Source organism: Oncorhynchus masou, unplaced genomic scaffold (genome assembly GCF_036934945.1).
Source record: "Oncorhynchus masou masou isolate Uvic2021 unplaced genomic scaffold, UVic_Omas_1.1 unplaced_scaffold_2796, whole genome shotgun sequence".
In the NCBI taxonomy this organism is placed as follows: domain Eukaryota; kingdom Metazoa; phylum Chordata; class Actinopteri; order Salmoniformes; family Salmonidae; genus Oncorhynchus; species Oncorhynchus masou.
The window spans coordinates 30446-50455 of record NW_027009223.1 but is presented as its reverse complement, the minus strand read 5'-3'; the positions used below and the strand labels follow the sequence as shown (position 1 = coordinate 50455).

The 20010-nt window shown below is 49.6% G+C and overlaps 1 protein-coding gene across 1 annotated transcript; it reads left to right on the top strand.

The window, feature by feature from the left end:
• Positions 1 to 2513: 2513 nt before the first annotated feature.
• Positions 2514 to 19578, top strand: LOC135533915 (bromodomain-containing protein 4-like). The gene is made up of 7 exons (XM_064961112.1): positions 2514 to 3702; positions 5332 to 5429; positions 5628 to 5736; positions 5899 to 6032; positions 12049 to 12236; positions 12715 to 12841; positions 19318 to 19578. Exons 1-7 carry the CDS (start codon positions 2514 to 2516, stop codon positions 19576 to 19578), a joined length of 2106 nt encoding a protein of 701 aa, XP_064817184.1.
• Positions 19579 to 20010: the final 432 nt, after the last annotated feature.

Sequence of the window (20010 nt, the reverse complement as noted above, 5' to 3'; positions counted from 1 at the left end):
GAGGCGGGCAGCGCGGGGAGACTGGTAGAGGAGGCGGGTAGCGCGGAGGAGGCGGGTAGCGCGGAGGAGGCGGGTAGCGCGGAGGAGGCGGGGTAGCGCGGAGGAGGCGGGTAGCGCGGAGGAGGCGGGTAGCGCGGAGGAGGCGGGTAGAGGAGACGGGTAGCGCGGAGGAGACGGGTAGAGGAGACGGGTAGCGCGGAGGAGACGGGTAGCGCGGAGGAGACTGGTAGCGCGGAGGAGGCGGGTAGACGCGGAGGAGGCGGGTAGCGCGGAGGAGGCGGGTAGAGGAGACGGGTAGCGCGGAGGAGGCGGGTAGAGGAGACGGGTAGCGCGGAGGAGGCGGGTAGCGCGGAGGAGGCGGGTAGAGGAGACGGGTAGCGCGGAGGAGACGGGTAGAGGAGACGGGTAGCGCGGAGGAGACGGGTAGCGCGGAGGAGACGGGTAGAGGAGACGGGTAGAGGAGACTGGTAGAGGAGACTTGTAGCGCGGAGGAGACTTGTAGCGCGGAGGAGACGTGTAGCGCGGAGGAGACGTGTAGCGCGGAGGAGACGGGTAGCGCGGAGGAGACTTGTAGCGCGGAGGAGACGGGTAGGGCGGAGGAGACGTGTAGCGCGGAGGAGACGGGTAGGGCGGAGAAGGCAGGTAGCGCGGAGGAGAATGTCAAATGTCAAGCCCTGTACACACATAATTTTCATTGTTTTCTCTCTCCCTCTCTCTCCTTCCCTCTCTCTCCTGCTCCCTCTCCTTCCCTCTCTCTCCTGCTCCCTCTCCTTCCCTCTCTCTCCTGCTCCCTCGCCTTCCCTCTCTCTCCTGCTCCCTCTCCTTCCCTCTCTCTCCTGCTCCCTCTCCTTCCCTCTCTCTCCTGCTCCCTCTCCTTCCCTCTCTCTCCTGCTCCCTCTCCTTCCCTCTCTCTCCTGCTCCCTCTCCTTCCCTCTCTCTCCTGCTCTCTCTCCTTCCCTCTCTCTCCTGCTCTCTCTCCTTCCCTCTCTCTCCTGCTCTCTCTCCTTCCCTCTCTCTCCTGCTCTCTCTCCTGCTCTCTCTCCTGCTCTCTCTCCTTCCCTCTCTCTCCTGCTCGCTCTCCTTCCCTCTCTCTCCTGCTCCCTCTCTCTCTCTCTCTCTCTCTTGCTCTCTCTCCCTCTCCTTCCCTCTCTCTCTCCTGCTATCTCTCCCTCTCTCTCCTTCTCTCTCTCCTTCTCTCTCTCAGGGCTGGCCCCCCAGCAGCAAAAGTCCTCCTCTAGCAATATATACTGTAAGAGACCCCACCAGTCCAGCAGAGGCGGGGTCAGCATCACTGCCCCTCTGGACCCCTCCTCCTCCCCCCAGACCCCCCTAGTTCAGTCCAAACCCCCCCAGCATCTGCATCAACACCCCTTCGCCCCCTCCTCCTCCTCCCTCCATCCCCACTGTCCCCGTGACCTCTCTGGACTCCTCTTTGACCTTTGACCCCCTAGCTCACTTCCTGGCCCCCATCTGAGCCAGCAGGTGGGGAGCCCCTCCGTAATGAACTGGGGGCCCCTGCCGCCGGACCCCCCACCTCAACGCTACCAACACACACACCTCTGAGAGCACACAGCCCTTCCTCAACCAGCAGGCCGTCATGCCCTCCGTCATGCTCTCCCCAGGTATGTGGATAAACACATTTCTACACTTCATTGTGTCGAGGGGATTTGGTTTTAATGAAACATTTAGATTTTTAGAAATATAATTTATTTCTGTACTTTTTGTCTTTTTGTCCCTCTCCCCCCATTCTCATCTTTTTCTCTCTCCTCCCTCCCTCCCTTCTCTCCTCCCTCCCTCCCTTCTCTCTCTCTCCCTCTCTCTCTCTCCTCCTCCTCTCTCTCTCTCTCTCTCCTCCCTTCTCTCTCCTCCTCCTCTCTCTCTCTCCCTCCTCTCTCTCTCTCCCTCTCTCCTCTCTCTCTCTCCTCCCCTCGCCTCTCTCTCTCTCTCCTCCGCTCCCTCTCTCTCTCCCTCCGCTCCTCTCTCTCTCTCTCCTCTCCTCTCTCTCTCTCCTCCCTCCGCTCCTCTCTCTCTCTCCTCCCTCCGCTCTCTCTCTCTCTCTCCTCCCTCCGCTCCTCTCTCTCTCTCCTCCCTCCGCTCCTCTCTCTCTCTCCTCCCTCCGCTCCTCTCTCTCTCTCCTCCCTCCGCTCCTCTCTCTCTCTCCTCCCTCCGCTCTCTCTCTCTCTCTCCTCCCTCCCGCTCCTCTCTCTCTCGCCTCCTCCCTCCGCTCCTCTCTCTCGCCTCCCTCCGCTCCTCTCTCTCTCTCTCTCCCTCCGCTCCTCTCTCTCTCGCCTCCCTCCGCTCCTCTCTCTCTCGCCTCCCTCCGCTCCTCTCTCTCTCGCCTCCCTCCGCTCCTCTCTCTCTCTCCTCCCTCCGCTCCTGTCTCTCTCGCCTCCCTCTGTTCCTCTCTTTATCTCCTCCCTCCTCTCCTCTCTCTCTCCTCCCTCCTCCCTCGCTCCCTTCTCTCTCTCCTCGCTCCTCTCTCTCCCCCTCCCTCCTCTCTGTAGCACTCCACAATGCTCTCCCCAGCAGCCGTCCCGCCCCAGCAACCGAGCGGCCCCCAAACCCCTCAGCCTCCCCCCTCCTCCCTCTCCACCCCCTCCACTCCTCCTCCCCCCCAGCCCTCCCTCCACATTCCCCAACCGTCCTTCCCTCGCCCTTGTGTCCCCTCTCCCCCCACCCCCCACGGAATCCTGGGGGTCTCGGCCCAACCCCTCAAGCCCTATTTGAGGACGACGAGGAGGCCGTGCCCACAAACTCTGAAACCCCTCCCCTCCCGCTCAGCCAGTTGCACATGTACCTGCAGTCGTCTCGGCCCCCGGCCCACATACACCCCCACACACAGTCTCCTGTGCAGGTCCAGTCTCGGCCCCCGGCACACATACACCCCCACACACAGTCTCCTGGGGGTCCAGTCTCGGCCCCCGGCACACATACACCCCCACACACAGTCTCCTGTGCAGGTCCAGTCTCGGCCCCCGGCACACATACACCCCCACACACAGTCTCCTGTGCAGGTCCAGTCTCCCGCTCATGTCCCGGCCCCCGGCCCACACACAGTCTCCTGGGGGGTCCAGTCTCAGCTCATGTCCCGGGCCCCGGCCCACACACAGTCTCCTGGGGGGTCCAGTCTCGGCCCCCGGCCCACACACAGTCTCCTGGGGGGGTCCAGTCCCGGCCCCTGGCCCACACACAGTCTCCTGGGGGGGTCCAGTCTCGGCCCCAGGCCCACACACAGTCTCTTGGGGGTCCAGTCTCGGCCCCCGGCCCACACACAGTCTCCTGGGGGGGTCCAGTCCCGGGCCCCGGCCCACACACAGTCTCCTGGGGGGGTCCAGTCTCGGCCCCCGGCCCACACACAGTCTCCTGGGCGGGTCCAGTCTCGGCCCCTGGCCCACACACAGTCTCCTGGGGGGGTCCATTCTCAGCTCATGCAGGCCATGCAGACTCAGTCACAGGCAGCGGCCGCTCCAACCCAGCAACAGCAGAGGCTCGCAACACATTCTCACTCACACCCTCACTCACACCCTCACTCACACGCTCACACACACCCTCACTCACACCCTCACGCACACATGCAGCAGGCGGGTCAGGGGATGTCGTTCCCCCAGCAACAGAGCACCATGCACCCGGCACAGAAAGGGATCAAGCAGATACTACATCCACAACCATCACCACGGATCAAAACGGAGCCTTTCAACACAGGTAGGAGAGATAATACACACACAGGCAGACAGGCAGGCAGACAGGCAGACAGGCAGACAGGCAGGCAGACAGACAGGCAGGCAGACAGGCAGGCAGACAGGCAGACAGACAGACAGGCAGACAGGCAGGCAGGCAGACAGACAGACAGGCAGGCAGGCAGGCAGACAGACAGACAGACACGCAGGCAGACAGACACGCAGGCAGGCAGGCAGACAGACAGGCAGGCAGACACGCAGGCAGGCAGACACGCAGGCAGGCAGGCAGACAGGCAGGCAGACACGCAGGCAGGCAGACACGCAGGCAGGCAGACACGCAGGCAGGCAGACACGCAGGCAGACAGACAGACACACAGGCAGACAGACAGACACACAGGCAGACAGACACACAGGCAGACAGACAGGCAGACAGACAGACAGACACGCAGGCAGGCAGACAGACAGACAGACACACAGGCAGACAGACAGACAGACAGACAGACACGCAGGCAGACAGGCAGGCAGGCAGGCAGGCAGGCAGGCAGACACGCAGGCAGACAGACACACAGGCAGACAGACACACAGGCAGACAGACACACAGGCAGACACACAGGCAGGCAGACACACACGCAGACACGCAGGCAGACAGACACACAGGCAGACAGACACACAGGCAGACAGACACACAGGCAGACACACAGGCAGACAGACACACAGGCAGACAGACACACAGGCAGACAGACACACAGGCAGACAGACAGACAGACAGACACGCAGGCAGACAGACAGACAGACAGACAGGCAGACAGACAGGCAGACAGACAGGCAGACACGCAGGCAGGCAGACACACAGGCAGACACACAGGCAGACAGACACACAGGCAGACAGACAGACAGGCAGACAGACAGACAGACAGGCAGACAGACAGACAGGCAGGCAGACAGACAGGCAGACAGGCAGGCAGGCAGGCAGACAGACAGGCAGACAGACAGGCAGACAGACAGACAGACAGACAGACAGCCACTAGAGGGATTCTTGGATGCTGATAAAGGAAGATCTGAACCGAATTGGATCCGTGAAATGTCCCGTTCGACACAGACAGGATATATCCAAATCGATTCGGATCCGAGCTGAACCGGATCCGACCCAAAGCAGGTCCGTGATGAGGGAGAATCGGATCCAAATTGGGTTGGATCTGTATCAGATAAAAAATGGGTCTTTATTGCTGCTCAAAGCCAGCAGAACTGTTTTGACTTCATGATTTATCGGGGCGGAAGGGTAGCCTAGTGGTTAGAGAGTTGGACTAGTTACCGGAAGGTTGCAAGTTCAAATCCCCGAGCTGACAAGGTACAAATCTGTCGTTCTGCCCCAGTGGCAGTTAACCCACTGTTCCTAGGCCGTCATTGAAAATAAGAATTTGTTCTTAACTGACTTGCCTCGTTAAATAAAGGTAAAATAAAAATCCTTTGACTGAACCAACTGCCACGTGTACCGAATGTGATCTGTAGAGGATATTTATTTTCTTCAATATAATATTGGATCCGGTCGGTATTTGACACATATTTTCAGACTGTTTGGATCTCAGGTTCTGGTATATCCGTGAAGACCTCCACCCCACTCATTTCCATACGGGTGTTTCCCCCGTTGTGATAGGTCCTCTGAGGGAGAGCCCCTCCCCTCTGATGATACATTCTCCCCAGATGCCTCAGTTCCCACCAATGAGACAGTCCCCTTCCCAGCCCAAGAAACCTGTGAGTACACAGAGAGAGTGTGTGTTTGTGTACTGTACATTGTGTGTGTGTTAATCCTGTGTTCTCTCTAGAACCGGGGGTTATTAGGTTAAAGAGGACCTGTGTGTGTGTGTGTTAACCCTGTGTTCTCTCTAGAACCGGGGGGTATTATGGGTTAAAGAGGACCTGTGTGTGTGTTAACCTTTGTGTTCACTGCAGAACCAAAGGGTGAAAGAGGAGAAGCCGCTCCCCCCCGCAGTGCTGCCCGCCGCCCCTTTCAGCCCCACCCAGCGACACCACAAACCACAAGACAACAAACACACACACAGTGAGTACACACACCTGGCTCTGTGTGTGTGAGAAGCGTTAGGGAGAGAGCGGGTGAGATTTGTCTGTGTCTCTCTCTGCCTCGACGGTAGAGTGTCTCTATTTCAGAATTTCTTCACAGTCAATAGGTCACCTGAATCAACCGATCAATTGACTCCTGCAGGATCAGATGTGAAGCTATTGGACAGTTCTCGTCCTGGGCTCCGCCTCCCGGACTCCCCGGCCCCTCCCCCTTCCCATCAGGACAGCAAACTGAAGCAGGAGGCTAAAACACCCATCACCGCCAAGAAGACACAGGTGAGAGTCAGAATCATACTAGAACAAAGCATGTAGATTCAGTACTTCATTTAAAGGAGAGGTTTCCTTTTTTATAACCAAATCTCACATTTGTTTTATATGTAAACAGCATGTTATATATGGGTCCATGTGATTTCACATGTTTTTGAGAAACCTGAGCAGATCACTTCCTCGTCCTCGTTGTAGTATGGAAGCTCTGATACAAACATCAACAAAGGCTCCAAAACACCCAAACATGTCCTTTAATAAAAAAGGGACAAAGCTCTCAGTATTGTAATGCAGGTCTGTAGATGTTGGACCCGTGACGTTGTGTCATTCTGAACTTCAGCTACAATGTTGGGTTCTATTTTGTTCAACAAAAGAGATTTCTATGTATTTCTATGTAAACACAGCTGGGGGTTACTAATCTACAATAAGGTGTCTGCCACCATCACTCATTCATATATCTTTATGTATATTCTTTATCCCTTTACACTTGTGTGTATAAGGTAGTAGTTTTGGAATTGTTATTTAGATGTTGGTTATTACTGCATTGTCGAACTAGAAGCACGAAGCATTTCGCTACACTCTTTGAACATCTGCTAACCATGTGTATGTGACAAATAAAATTTCATTTGATTTGTAAAACACAGCTGGGGGTTACTAATATACAATAAGGTGTTTGCTGTAAACACACAGCTGGGGGTTACTAATCTACAATAAGGTGTTTGCTGTAAACACACAGCTGGGGTTACTAATCTACAATAAGGTGTGTGCTGTAAAACACAGCTGGGGATTACTAATCTACAATAAGGTGTTTGCTGTAAACACACAGCTGGGGGTTACTAATCTACAATAAGGTGTTTGCTGTAAACACACAGCTGGGGGATTACTAATCTAAATAAGGTGTTTGCTGTAAACACACAGCTGGGGGTTGCACTAATCTACAATAAGGTGTTTGCTGTAAACACACAGCTGGGGGTTACTAATCTACAATAAGGTGTTTGCTGTAAACACACAACAGAGGTTGCTAATCCACAATAAGGTGTTTGCTGTAAACACACAGCTGGGGGTTACTAATCTACAATAAGGTGTTTTGCTGTAAACACACAGCTGGGGGTTACTAATCTACAATAAGGTGTTTGCTGTAAACACACAGCTGGGGGTTACTAATCTACAATAAGGTGTTTGCTGTAAACACACAGCTGGGGGTTACTAATCTACAATAAGGTGTCTGCTGTAAACATACAGCTGGGGGTTACTAATCTACAATAAGGTGTTTGCTGTAAAACACAGCTGGGGTTACTAATCTACAATAAGGTGTTTGCTGTAAAACACAGCTGGGGATACTAATCTACAATAAGGTGTTTGCTGTAAAACACACAGCTGGGAGTTACTAATCTACAATAAAGTGTCTGCTGTAAACACACAGCTGGGGTTACTAATCTACAATAAGGTGTTTGCTGTAAAACACAGCAGAGCACAATCTACACAGTGTATTTTTTGTAAAACACAGCTGGGGGGTTACTAATCTACACAGGTGTCGCTTGTAAACACACAGCTGGGGGTTACTAATCTACAATAAGGTGTTTGCTGTAAACACACAGCTGCGGTTACTAATCTACAATAAGGTGTTTGCTGTAAACACACAGCTGGGGGGTTACTAATCTACAATAATGTCTGCTGTAAACACACAGCTGGGGGTTACCTAATCTACAATAAGGTGTTTGCTGTAAACACACAGCTGGGGGTTACTAATCTACAATAAGGTGTCTGCTGTAAACACACAGCTGGGGGTTACTAATCTACAATAAAGGTGTTTGCTGTAAACACACAGCTGGGAGTTACTAATCTACAATAAGGTGTTTGCTGTAAACACACAGCTGGGGGTTACTAATCTTTTTATTTATATTTACCTTTATTTAATTAGGCAAGTCAGTTAAGAACAAATTCTTATTTTCAATGATAGCCTAGGAACAGTGGGTTAACTGCCTGTTCCAGTGGGCAGAGCATTGAATTTTGTACCTTGTCAGCTCAGGGGTTTGAAACTCTCAACCTTCCAGTTACCAGTCCAACGCTCTAACCACTAGGCTACACTGCACCCCAATAAGGTGTCTGCTGTAAAACACAGCTGGGGTTACTAATATCAGTTCAGTAGCATGGACTACATGGTAGATGGGAGGATACATATTGACAGTATCATGGACTACATGGTAGATGGGAGGATACATATTGACAGTATCATGGACTACATGGTAGATGGGAGGATACATATTGACAGTATCATGGACTACATGGTAGATGGGAGGATACATATTGACGGTAGCATGGACTACATGGTAGATGGGAGGATACATATTGACGGTAGCATGGACTACATGGTAGATGGGAGGATACATATTGACGGTTGGACTACATGGTAGATGGGACATACATGGTAGATGGGAGGATACATATTGACGGTATCAGTTCAGTATCATGGACTACATGTATGATGGGAGGATACATATTGACAGTATCATGGACTACATGGTAGATGGGAGGATACATATGATGTGGTCCTCATGGACTACATGGTAGATGGGAGGATACATATTTGACAGTATCATGGACTACCATGGTAGATGGGGAGGATACATATTGACAGTATCATGGGACTACATGGTAGATGGGAGGATACATATTGACAGTAACATGGACTATGGGAGGCTAAAGTGACTGGATTTAAATAGTAAAATATATAATCAAACGTACTGTAGGTACAAAGTTGTTATTGCAGGGTGTGTGTGTGTGTGTGTGTGTGTGTGTGTGTGTGTGTGTGTGTGTGTGTGTGTGTGTGTGTGTGTGTGTGTGTGTGTGTAAGCCTGTGTTTCCCAACTCAGTCCTCAACAACCCCAACAGTACGTTTGTGTGTAACCCTGGACAAGCACACCTGATTTAACTTCTCATTTAATCACCAGGCCCTAATGAGTTGGAATCCGGTGAGTTTGTCTGGGCAACAACGACCATGTGTGCTGTTAGGTACAGGTGTAAGGAAACAGACACGGCTTCAATCTGACAATAGGCAATCCACACTCCCCAATTAAAGTAGTGGAAGACCAGTACACACGCAGCTCTCTCGATCAGCCCAGTCCTTCTAGAATGCTCCACAGATAAGACAGCCATCAAACCATATTTGTCGGCCCCAATCACCGTTGGAGTGGGACCCTGAGATGTCACGTTTTAGCATCAGCTGTTCTGGTAAGTCAAGGTTACTGACCCAACTCCGGCAGTCCCTGTGAATAATGTGCGCCCCGTTTTGCTTCGACTGGTTTGTTTATTATTCTGTAAATCAAGACGAGGTCTAAACTGGTTTTGAGATGACCATTTGTGTGGTGGCTGTGAAATTTGCTTCTCCAAACAGTTTAGGTCAACTTGAACATTATTGTCCTGATTTTACAGAACGATGGCAACGCCTCTCTTCCCTCAATTGCTCTTTGTGCAGGTCCTAGACGGGTCCGGAAACGTCTTGCAGCGATTACTTTTCTTCTCCGTGGTGGTTTTACTCAGCATCAGAGAAATGCTCCCTGCAGACCAGTAGTAGATTCAACGTGCAAAGTCTGTAGACGGGGAGTGTTTGTGCGTCTGTACAGAACAACTAGCCAACGCCTCATCAGATATCAGTCCTCCACAGGAAGTCTGTAGACGGAGTGTTTATGCGTCTGTACAGAACAACTAGCCAATGCCCATTAGATATCAGTCCCCCTACAGGAAGTCTGTGGTGAAGGGACGGTAGTGTTTGTCGTCTGTGCAGAACAACTAGCCAACGCCTCATTAGATATCAGTCCTCCAGGAAGTCTGTAGACGGGAGTGTTTATGCGTCTGTACAGAACAACTAGCCAACGCCTCATTAGATATCAGTCCTCCACAGGATGTCTGTAGACGGGAGTGTTTATGCGTCTGTACAGAACACCTAGCCAACGCCTCATTAGATATCAGTCCTCCACAGGAAGTCTGTAGATGGGAGTGTTTATGCCTGTACAGAACAACTAGCCAACGCCTCATTAGATATCAGTCCTCCACAGGAAGTCTGTGGACGGGAGTGTTTATGCGTCTGTACAGAACAACTAGCCAGCGCATTAGATATCAGTCCTCCACAGGAAGTCTGTGAGCCCAGAGTGTTTATGCGTCTGTACAGAACAACTAGCCACCTCATTTAGATATCAGTCCTGACAGGGAAGTCTGTAGGCGGGAGTGTTTGTGCGTCTGTACAGAACAACTACTAACGCCTCATTAGATATCAGTCCTCCACAGGAAGTCTGTAGACGGGGAGTGTTTATGCGTCTGTACAGAACAACTAAACGCCTGATTGATATCAGTCCTCCACAGGAAGTCTGTAGACGGGAGTGTTTATGCGTCTGTACAGAACAACTAGCCAACGCCTCATTAGATATCAGTCCTCCACAGGAAGTCTGTAGACGGGGGAGTGTTTATGCGTCTGTACAGAACAACTAGCCAACGCCTCATTAGATATCAGTCCTCCACAGGAAGTCTGTAGACGGGAGTGTTTATGCGTCTGTACAGAACAACTAGCCAACGCTCATTAGATATCAGTCCTCCACAGGAAGTCTGTAGACGGAGTGTTTATGCGTCTGTACAGAACAACAATAACGCCTCATTAGATATCAGTCCTCCACAGGAAGTCAGTAGATGGGAGTGTTTATGCGTCTGTACAGAACAACTAGCCAACGCCTCATTAGATATCAGTCCTCCACAGGAAGTCTGTAGACGGGAGTGTTTATGCCATCTGTACAGAACAACTAGCCAACGCCTCATTAGGATATCAGTCCTCCACAGGAAGTCTGTAGACGGGAGTGTTTATCGTCTGTACAGAACAACTAGCCAACGCCTCATTAGATATCAGTCCTCCACAGGAAGTCTGTAGATGGGAGTGTTTATGTGTCTGTACAGAACAACTAGCCAACACCTCATTAGATATCAGTCCTCCACAGGAAGTCTGTAGACGGGAGTGTTTATGTACGTCTTGTACAGAACAACAAACGCCTCGCGGATATCAGTCACAGGGAAGTCTGTAGATGGGAGTGTTTGTGCGTCTGTACAGAACAACTAGGCCAACGCCTCATTAGATATCAGTCACAGGGAAGTCAGTGAAAAGTTATAGTATTATGTTTTTTTCTGTGTTTTTGTGGGATTTTGTGAACCATCTTCAGCAATATTCAGCAAACCTAACACCAAATTACTGTTCGCGTGTTTCCCTTCTCGTCTGTTTTCTGGTGAGTTACTGACATCGTAAGGAAAGCTATGCCTTACCTATATCAGTAGCACCCCCCCCCCCAATTTAGCCTATATGCACACAATAGGATTTGGGAACGAGGAAGTACACCCATGCACGCCAATATGCACGTGCATAAAATTGTTTGAGTTTAACAAAATGTAATACAGAGTTGTGGCTGAAGTTGAATGAGCCTCACTGTCATGGTATATATATCTACAGCCCTGCATTACAATGAGAGCTTTGTCCTTCTATTAAAGGACATGTTTGGGTGTTTTTGGAGCCTTTGTTTGTGCTGTTTTTTGGGACCCCCATATACTCATCTGAGCACAGGAAGTGATTTGCTCAGGTTTCTCAAAAACATGATTTGCTGGTTTGTGTAAGTTCCTCAAAAGCACGTGGAATCACACAAAAAGTGTCTGGGACCCTTCCTGTGAAATTCCACTTACATAAATAAAATAGATTAAATAAAATGTACTGTATTCCTGTAAGGCGTTATTGTTATTAAAATGATGAGATGAAATGTCTTTTAAAAAGTGGGTGGTGAAATGTCTGTCGCTTCTCTTCCCCTCCCACCACACTCTCTTCCTCCACTACACTCTCTCTTCCCCTCCCACTACACTCTTTCCCCTCCCACCACACTCTCCCCCTCCCACCACACTCTCTTCCCCCTCCCACCCCTCCCACTCACTCTCTTCCCCCTCCCACTACACTCTCTTCCCCCTCCCACTACACTCTCTTCCCCCTCCCACCTTCTCCTCCCAGGAGGTGAAGTTAAAGAACATGGGTTCTTGGGCCAGCTTGGCCCAGCGTTCTCAGTCCACCCCCACCTCCGCTGTCCGCTCCTCTAGCGACAGCTTCGCGAACAGTTCAATCGTACCGCCCGAGAGAAGGAGAGAGAAACAGCTAAAAGCACAGGCCCGAGCAGGCCAGGAGGAGCAGGAGAAACTACGGTAAGAGGGAGAGATGGAGGAAGGGAAAGGGAAGAGAGTGGAGGAGAGAGAGAAACAGCTAAAAGCACAGGCCGAGCAGGAGAAACTACGGTAAGAGGGAGGGATGGAGGGAGGGAAAGGGAACAGAGTGGAGGAGAGAGAACTGAAATCACAGGCCGAGCAGGCCAGTAGAGAGTAGGAGAAACTATGGTAAGAGGGATGGAGGGGAGGAAAGGAAAGAGATAGTGGAGGAGAGAGAGAGAACTGAAATCACAGGCCGAGCAGCCAGGAGAGAAACAGGAGAAAACTATGGTAAGAAGGGATGGGAGATGGAGGAGGGAGAAGACCTCTCTGCCGAGGTAGATACTATGGTGAGAAAAAGGGAAGGATGGAAGCTCATTCTGCACCCCAGCTAACTGGGACACATCACTTCTCCAGTAGCCGGACGACAGGACTCAGTGGAACAGCAGGGAGGGTGCGTGTCCAGGACTCTCGGTAGGAGCAACTTTCGCCTCCAAGCCCCCACGCCCCCTGGAGCCGTCTCCCCACAGGCCCCTCCCACTAACAGGCCACACCCCCACCCTCGGCCGCAGCACAGATGGACTATGAGGGAGCTGCGTGACGCCGTGAGCAGGGAGGAGGAGGAGAGAGCTAATTCTTTTATAGCATTTATACTACTATAATACTAACATGATATACTAGTATAGCGTCCTCAGTTATACTACTATAATACTAACATGATACTAGTATAGTAGGAGAGAGGAGGGAGAGGGCGGTAAAATACTTCAGTTATACTACTGTAATACTCATGAGTAATATTAGTATAGTAGGAGAGAGGTTGTAATACTTTATAGCAGTTATACTACTAATACTAACATGATATACTAGCATGGTAGGAGAAGCGGTAATACTTTATAGCGTTATACAACTGTCCATGATATACTGCATAGTAGGAGAGGGGCGAGTAATACTTATACCAGCAGTTATACTACTATAATATTAACATGATATACTAGTATAGTAGGAGAGAGAGGAGGAGAGAGGAGTAATACTTTATAGCAGTTATACTACTATAATACTAACATGATATACTAGTATAGTAGGAGAGGAGGCCCATACTTTATAGCAGTTATACTACTGTAATACTAACATGATATACCAATATAGTAGGGAGAGAGGAGGAGAGGGGCGGTAATACTTTACTAGCCGTTATACTACTATAATACTAACATGATATACTAGTATAGTAGGAGAGAGGCCTTTATAGCAGTTATACTACTATACTACTAACATGATATACTAGTATAGTAGGAGAGAGTGTTTTAATACTTTAAAGCAGTTATACTACTATACTACTAACATGATATACTAGTATAGTAGGAGTGAGGAGGTAATACTTTATAGCAGTTATACTACTGTAATACTAACATGATATACTAGATAGTAGGAGAGAGGAGGTAATACTTTATAGCAGTTATACTACTGTAATATTGACAGTATAGTAGGAGAGAGCGGTAATACTTTATAGCAGTTATACTACTATAATACTAACATGATATACTAGTATAGTAGGAGAGAGGAGGAGAGAGGCGGTAATACTTTATAGTAGTTATACTATAATACTAACATGATATTCTAGTATAGTAGGAGAGAGGCGGTAATACTTTATAGCAGTTATACTACTGTAATACTAACATGATATACTAGTATAGTAGAGAAGAGAGGCGGTAATACTTTATAGCAGTTATACTACTGTAATACTACATGATATTCTAGTATAGTAGGAGAGGGCGGGTAATACTTTATAGCAGTTATACTACTGTAATAATTAACATGATATACTAGTATAGGGAGAGAGGTGGTAATACTTTATAGCAGTTATACTACTGTAATACTAACATGATATACTAGTATAGTAGGAGAATACTTTACAGCAGTTACCTACTGTACATTTACATTAAGTCATTTAGCAGACGCTCTTATCCAGAGCGGCTTACAAATTGGTAATTCACCTTCTGACATCCAGTGGAACAGCCACTTTACAATAGTGCATCTAAATCATTATGAGAAGGATTACTTATCCTATCCTAGGTATTCCTTGAAGATGGGGGTTTCACTCCGGGAGTGGTGATTGACTCAGCTGTCCTGGCGTCGTGAGGAGTTTGTTCCACCATTGGGGCCAGAGCAGCGAGTTTTGACTGGGCGGGAACTACTCAATGGTAGGGGAGGCGAGCAGGCCAGGGGTGGATGAACGCAGTGCCCTTGCTTGGGTGTAGGGGCCTGATCAGAGCCTGGAGGTACTAAGCTCCGTAAAGCACCTGAATACTAACATGATGTACTAGTATAGGGAGAGAGGAGGTAATACTTTATAGCAGTTATACTACTATAATACTAAAATGATATACTAGTATAGTAGGAGAGGGGTGGTAATCATCATAAAGATTATAATATATGTATATTCAGTTATAATACAGTATATGGGGTGTGATGGGAAAGCCTACACTGCATCTATATCCCTATCTCTCTCTCATCCCCCTCTCTCTCTCATCCCCATCTCTCTCTCTCTCATCCCCCTCTCTCTCTCATCCCCTCTCTCTCTCTCTCTCATCCCCCTCTCTCTCTCATCCCCCTCTCTCTCATCCCCCTCTCTCTCTCATCCCCCTCTCTCCTCTACTCTCTCTCTTCCCCCTCATCCCCTCTCTCTCACATGATCCCCCTCTCTCTCTCTCATCCCCTCTCTCTCTCACTAGTATCCCCCCTCTCTCTCTCAGTCTCTCTCCTCTCTCATCCCCCTCTCCTCTTCTCATCCCCCTCTCTCTCTATCTCTCTCTCATCCCCCCTCTCTCTCAGTGGTAATCCCCCCTCTCTTCATCCCCTCTTTATCCCCTCTCTCTCTCTCATCCCCTCCTCATCCTCTCTCATCCCCCTTATCCCCCTCTTCTCCCTCATCCCTACTATAATCCCCTCTCCTACTCTCATCCCTCTATCTCTCTCACCCTCATCTCTCATCCCCCTATCATCCCCTATCCCCCTCTCTCTCCCCTCATCCCCCTCTCTCTCATCCCCCTCTCTCCTCCCCCCTCTCTCATCCCCCCTCTCTCTCTCATCCCCCTCTCTCTCTCTCTCATCCCCCTCTCTCTCTCTCCTCTCTCTCTCTCCCCATCTGTCTCTCTCTCATCCCTCTCTCTCTCATCTCTCTCTCTCTCATCCCCTCTCTCTCTCATCCCTCTCTCATCCCCCTCTCTCCCTCATCCCCCCTCTCTCATCCCCCTCATCCCCTCTCATCCCCCTCATCCCCCTCTCTCTCATCCCCCTCCTCTCCCTCATCCCCTCTCTCGCCCTCATCCCCCTCTCTCATCCCCTCTCATCCCCCTCTTCATCCCCCTCTCTCATCCCCCTTTCTCTCTCTCATCCCCCTCCCTCATCCCCTTCTCATCCCCCCTCTCTCTCTCATCCCCTCTCATCCCCCTCATCCCCCTCTCTCTCTTCATCCCCCTCTCATCCTCTCTCCATCCCCTCTTCTCTCTCATCTCCCTCCCTCATCCCCTTCTCATCTCTCCCCCTCTCTCTCTCTCATCCCCCTCCCCTTTCTCTCATCCCCCTCTCTCTACAGATGGCGGACACCATTGACATCAACTTCCCAGAGCGACCTGATGGCCATCTTTGAAGAGAACCTGTTCTGAGAGATTTGAGAAAGGAGGAGAGGGAGACAAATGAACTCTACCTTATCCCACCGGGGGATTTCACACACAACACCCCCTCCCTCTCTGTGGGATTAGGAGACCTCAGACCAGGATGTGAGCTCCAGAGACTTGACGGAGACTGAGGTAATAAGGAGCCCCCAGCGGTGGGGACCGGGAGTGCAACTTCCACTTTTTGCAATTTCGTCGTTTTGTGTCTAACTGCCCGTTTTATCGTCGATGATTGGTTGTTGCCGTGGGCAACGGTGAACCGGATACCTGTCGATAAACAGATATTTGAACTCCTCTTGTATTCTGAAACTAAACAGAGGGAGGAGGGGAGGACTGAGAACTATTACCTGAAAAATAAAGAAGGGAAATAAAAGAGGGGTTAATGTAGAAAGAAGAAAGAAGATGAAGATGATGATGAGCACCTTGTGTTCTTCTGACGTGAGAGAGAGGAGGGAGGGAGGGGCGAGCGAACGGAGGACGGACAGACTTCTTTCTCTGATTCATTTCTCTCTTCATCTAGTATTTTTCTCACCCTGTTTTCTGATGTTGGCCTTTCGCGGGGTGGGTGAGGGGTTGGGGAGGGGTTGGGGAGGGTTTGGGGAGGGAGGTTAGGAGGGGTTAGGGGAAGAGGTTGAGGGGTTAGGGAAGAGGTTGGGGAGGTTAGGGAGGAGGTTGGGAGAGGGTTAGGAAGAGGTTGGGGAGGGTTAGGGAGGAAGAGGTTGGGGAGGGGGTTAGGGAAGAGGTTGGGGAGGAAGAGGTTGGGGGAGGGGGTTAGGGGAAGAGGTTGGGGAGGGGGGGAGGGGTTAGGGAAGAGGTTTGGGAAGAGGTTTTGGGAAGAGGTTGGGAAGTGGTTGGGAAGGGGTTGGGGAGGGGGTTAGTGAGGTTAGGAAGGGGTTGAGGAGGGGTTAGGGAAGAGGAGGGTTAGGGAAGAGGTTAAGGGGAAGGGAGGGGTTGGAAGAGGTTGGGGAGGGGTTAGGGAAGAGGTTGGGGAGTTGGTTAGGAAGAGGTTGGGGAGGGGTTAGGAAGAGGTTGGGGAGGGTTAGGGAAGGAGGTTGGGGGAGCTGGGGAAGGGTTAGGGAAGGAGGTTGGGGAGGTTGGGGAGGAGGTTGGGGAGGAGGTTGGGGAGGAGGTTGGGGGAGGGAGAAGTGAGCGCTGTGTGTGTGTTTTGGGTCAAAGGGCACCTAATTCCCTTCATATAGTGCACTACTTATGTCCAGGGCCCATGGGGATCTGATCAAAGGTGGTGCACTATACAGGGAGTAGGGGGCCATTTGGGACGTATCCCCTGAGATGGGTTCAGTTGCTCTCCGGACAGCAGGATGAACCCGGGTCACACCCCAACACTATAAAGAGCGCCCTTCCTTCCTTCCTTCCTTCCTTCCTTCCTTCCTTCCTTCCTTCCTTCCTTCCTTCCTTCTCCTTGTTCTTTGTGACATCACTGACTTGACACAAGTTGAAAGTGTAAAAAGCTTGAACTCCATTTTTTTTCAGTCATGTCTGATTCATTGATTATTTCAAGAAAGGAGGCAGAGGGAAGAAAGGAGGGAAAGCAGGATAAAGAGGAAGGATGAGTGAAGAAGGAGGAAAGAGGAAAAGAGAGGATGGAAGAGAGAGAGAGAGGGAGGGGTACATTTTAAAGGTGTTGGAATGTGGCTCTTGCCTTACAGCTCCTGACCTGTAAATTAACACACGCCACAGATTATATATATATATATATAAATAGATGCATAAATATATATTATATACGATGAAAAGTCCTAAAAATAATAGGATGATGTTGTTGGGAGGGAGAATGACTTCTCTGCCTTCAGCTCAATTCCCTTTTGGTTTTTTAGAGAAGTGACTGTAAGAAAAACAACTTTTTTATGATGCTATAAAAAATAGTTTGTCTTGTTCATAACCTCCTTTCTCATCCTGTTTTCTCTGTATCAAGTTCAGATATTCAAGAGTCTAAAGGCCTCTGTTTTTATTTAAATATCAAATCATTTTTGGTGTAACAATTAGGTACGTTACTTGTGATTTGTTTTCAGTTGAAATTGCCCAAAATAAACAAGAAATAGATTCTTAGCTGAGAGCAATTTCTCAAGCAAGAATGTTGCTCGGACTGTCTGGGAGTGGTCTGGGTGGGGAGGGAGACTGAAAAGCAGCTGTTAATGGCAGAGATTTGGAACTCTTTCTTATTGGTCGATCAACTAATTTAACGCATGGTGATGTCACCAGGCAGGCCAAAACTCCACCCAACCAAAACAGGCTGATTTCCTTTTCAAACAGCTCCTACACTAAAAGGGTATTTTCATCATTTTCACAATGTAACAGTGTTATTCCAGCCTTATAGTGTGGAAATAGACATATAAAACACAGGAAGATCACTCTTTTGACGGCACTGGCCTGTAACTACTTACCTTTGTTCTACTGTTCTGTAGCTGCATCCACCTGCTACTATACTTCCTTTCTTTTTCTTCTTCCCAGCTTCTTACTCGTTTTCTTTTTTATATTCATGTCCATCTGTCGATCTCTCTCTCCCTGTCATCATCATCATCAGTCCTCTACCATCCGTATCATAGCTTTTATTTACTTTTTATTCCTTCCTGTTTTTTGTTCCATTGTTCTGCTCTGTTTTTAGTTTCCGTGGTAACAGTCGGGGTTGTTGTCATGTGCCATAGCTCTGAGTGTTCTGGGTGCGCGGCCTGCTGTGTTGTCACGTCCAGATATACATCAAACCCCTGTATTCTTTTTTTGGGATGTTTTTAAATTTAATTTAGCCTTTCTTTTCATATTTGACAGTTGTTTGTTTTGTTTCTTGTCATTGTTTTTGTTTTGAATCACCGGTTGGTTTGTTGATGAGTGAGGTGTTAAGGTCGATGGATACATTCTGTTCTGATTATGGAAAAACATCTTCTTTTTTTAAAGAAAAGTATTAAAATTATATAAAAATGACACGGTGTTGTTTGGTTGGCCGAGTCACTGGGTGGGACATGCCTGGGTCGACACAAAGAATTGCCTTAACATATTTCCTCGATACTTCGCATTCCCATTGGAGGAGAAGGTCTGAGGAGGTGACCTTGGACCTTCTCCTTCAATACAGTTGAGAAGGAGGTGAGGACATAGGATGTGAGAATCGAAATGTGACTTGAGAGAGAGCCCTATAATGAGGTTCAGTATAATGGTAATTGTTACCCTGCAGTTCTGGTCGTACCCAGCAGAGGCTGTGTGTTGTGTTAGAAGTCAAAGGTTATTTTGTCTATTCCTTCATAGTGCACTACTTGAGTCCAGGGCCCATAGGGATCTGAAGCTAGTGCACTATATAGGATGTAGTGCCATTTGGGACATATTCCAAATGGAAATGTGACTTTAAGAGGTAGGAAACAACACCGCCACTTCACTGACTTTAACACTGGGGCCCTACAAAGTGCTCAGCCCCTCCTGTCTCCCTGTCCACCCATGACTGCGTGGCCAAGCTCGGGGTCAACTCAATCATCAGGTTTGCAGATGACACAACAGTGGTGGGCCTGATTACCAACGATGACGAGGAGGTGAGGGCCCTGGGTGTGTGCGGCCAGGAAAAGTATCTCTCACTCAACATCAACAAAACAAAGGAGCTGATCGTGGACTTCAGGAGACAGCAGAGGGAGCCCCTATCCACATCGACAGGACCACAGTGGAGAAGGTGAAAAGCCTTAAGTTCCCCTCTGAGTACACATCACTGACAAACTGAAATGGTCCACCCACACAGACAGGGCAGTGAAGAAGGCGCAACAGTGCCTCTTGAACCTCAGGAGGCTGATGGAATTTATCTCAGGCCCCTAAGACCCTCACAAACATTTTCCAATGCACAATTGAGAGCATCCTGTCGGGCTGTATCACCCCTGGTATGGCAACTGCACCGCCCACAACCATGCAGGACTCTCCACAGGGTGGTGCTGTCTGCCCAACTCATTACCGGGGCAAACTATCACCCTCCAGGACACCTACTGCACCCGATGTCACAGAAAGGCCATAAAGATCATCCCCGCTATAATCCAGAAGGTGAGGTCAGTACAGGTGTATCAAAGCTGGGACCAAGAGACTGAAAAACAGCTTCTATCTCAAGGCCGTCAGACTGT

Excerpts from the sequence above, each read along its gene's own strand:
- LOC135533915 (XM_064961112.1), top strand. The coding sequence starts at position 2,514 with ATGCTCTCCCCAGCAGCCGTCCCGCCCCAGCAACCGAGCGGCCCCCAA. Across the intron at positions 6,033-12,048 it reads TCACCGCCAAGAAGACACAG|GAGGTGAAGTTAAAGAACAT; the intron begins GTGAGAGTCAGA and ends TTCTCCTCCCAG. Across the intron at positions 12,237-12,714 it reads GAGGAGCAGGAGAAACTACG|GAGCAACTTTCGCCTCCAAG; the intron begins GTAAGAGGGAGA and ends GACTCTCGGTAG.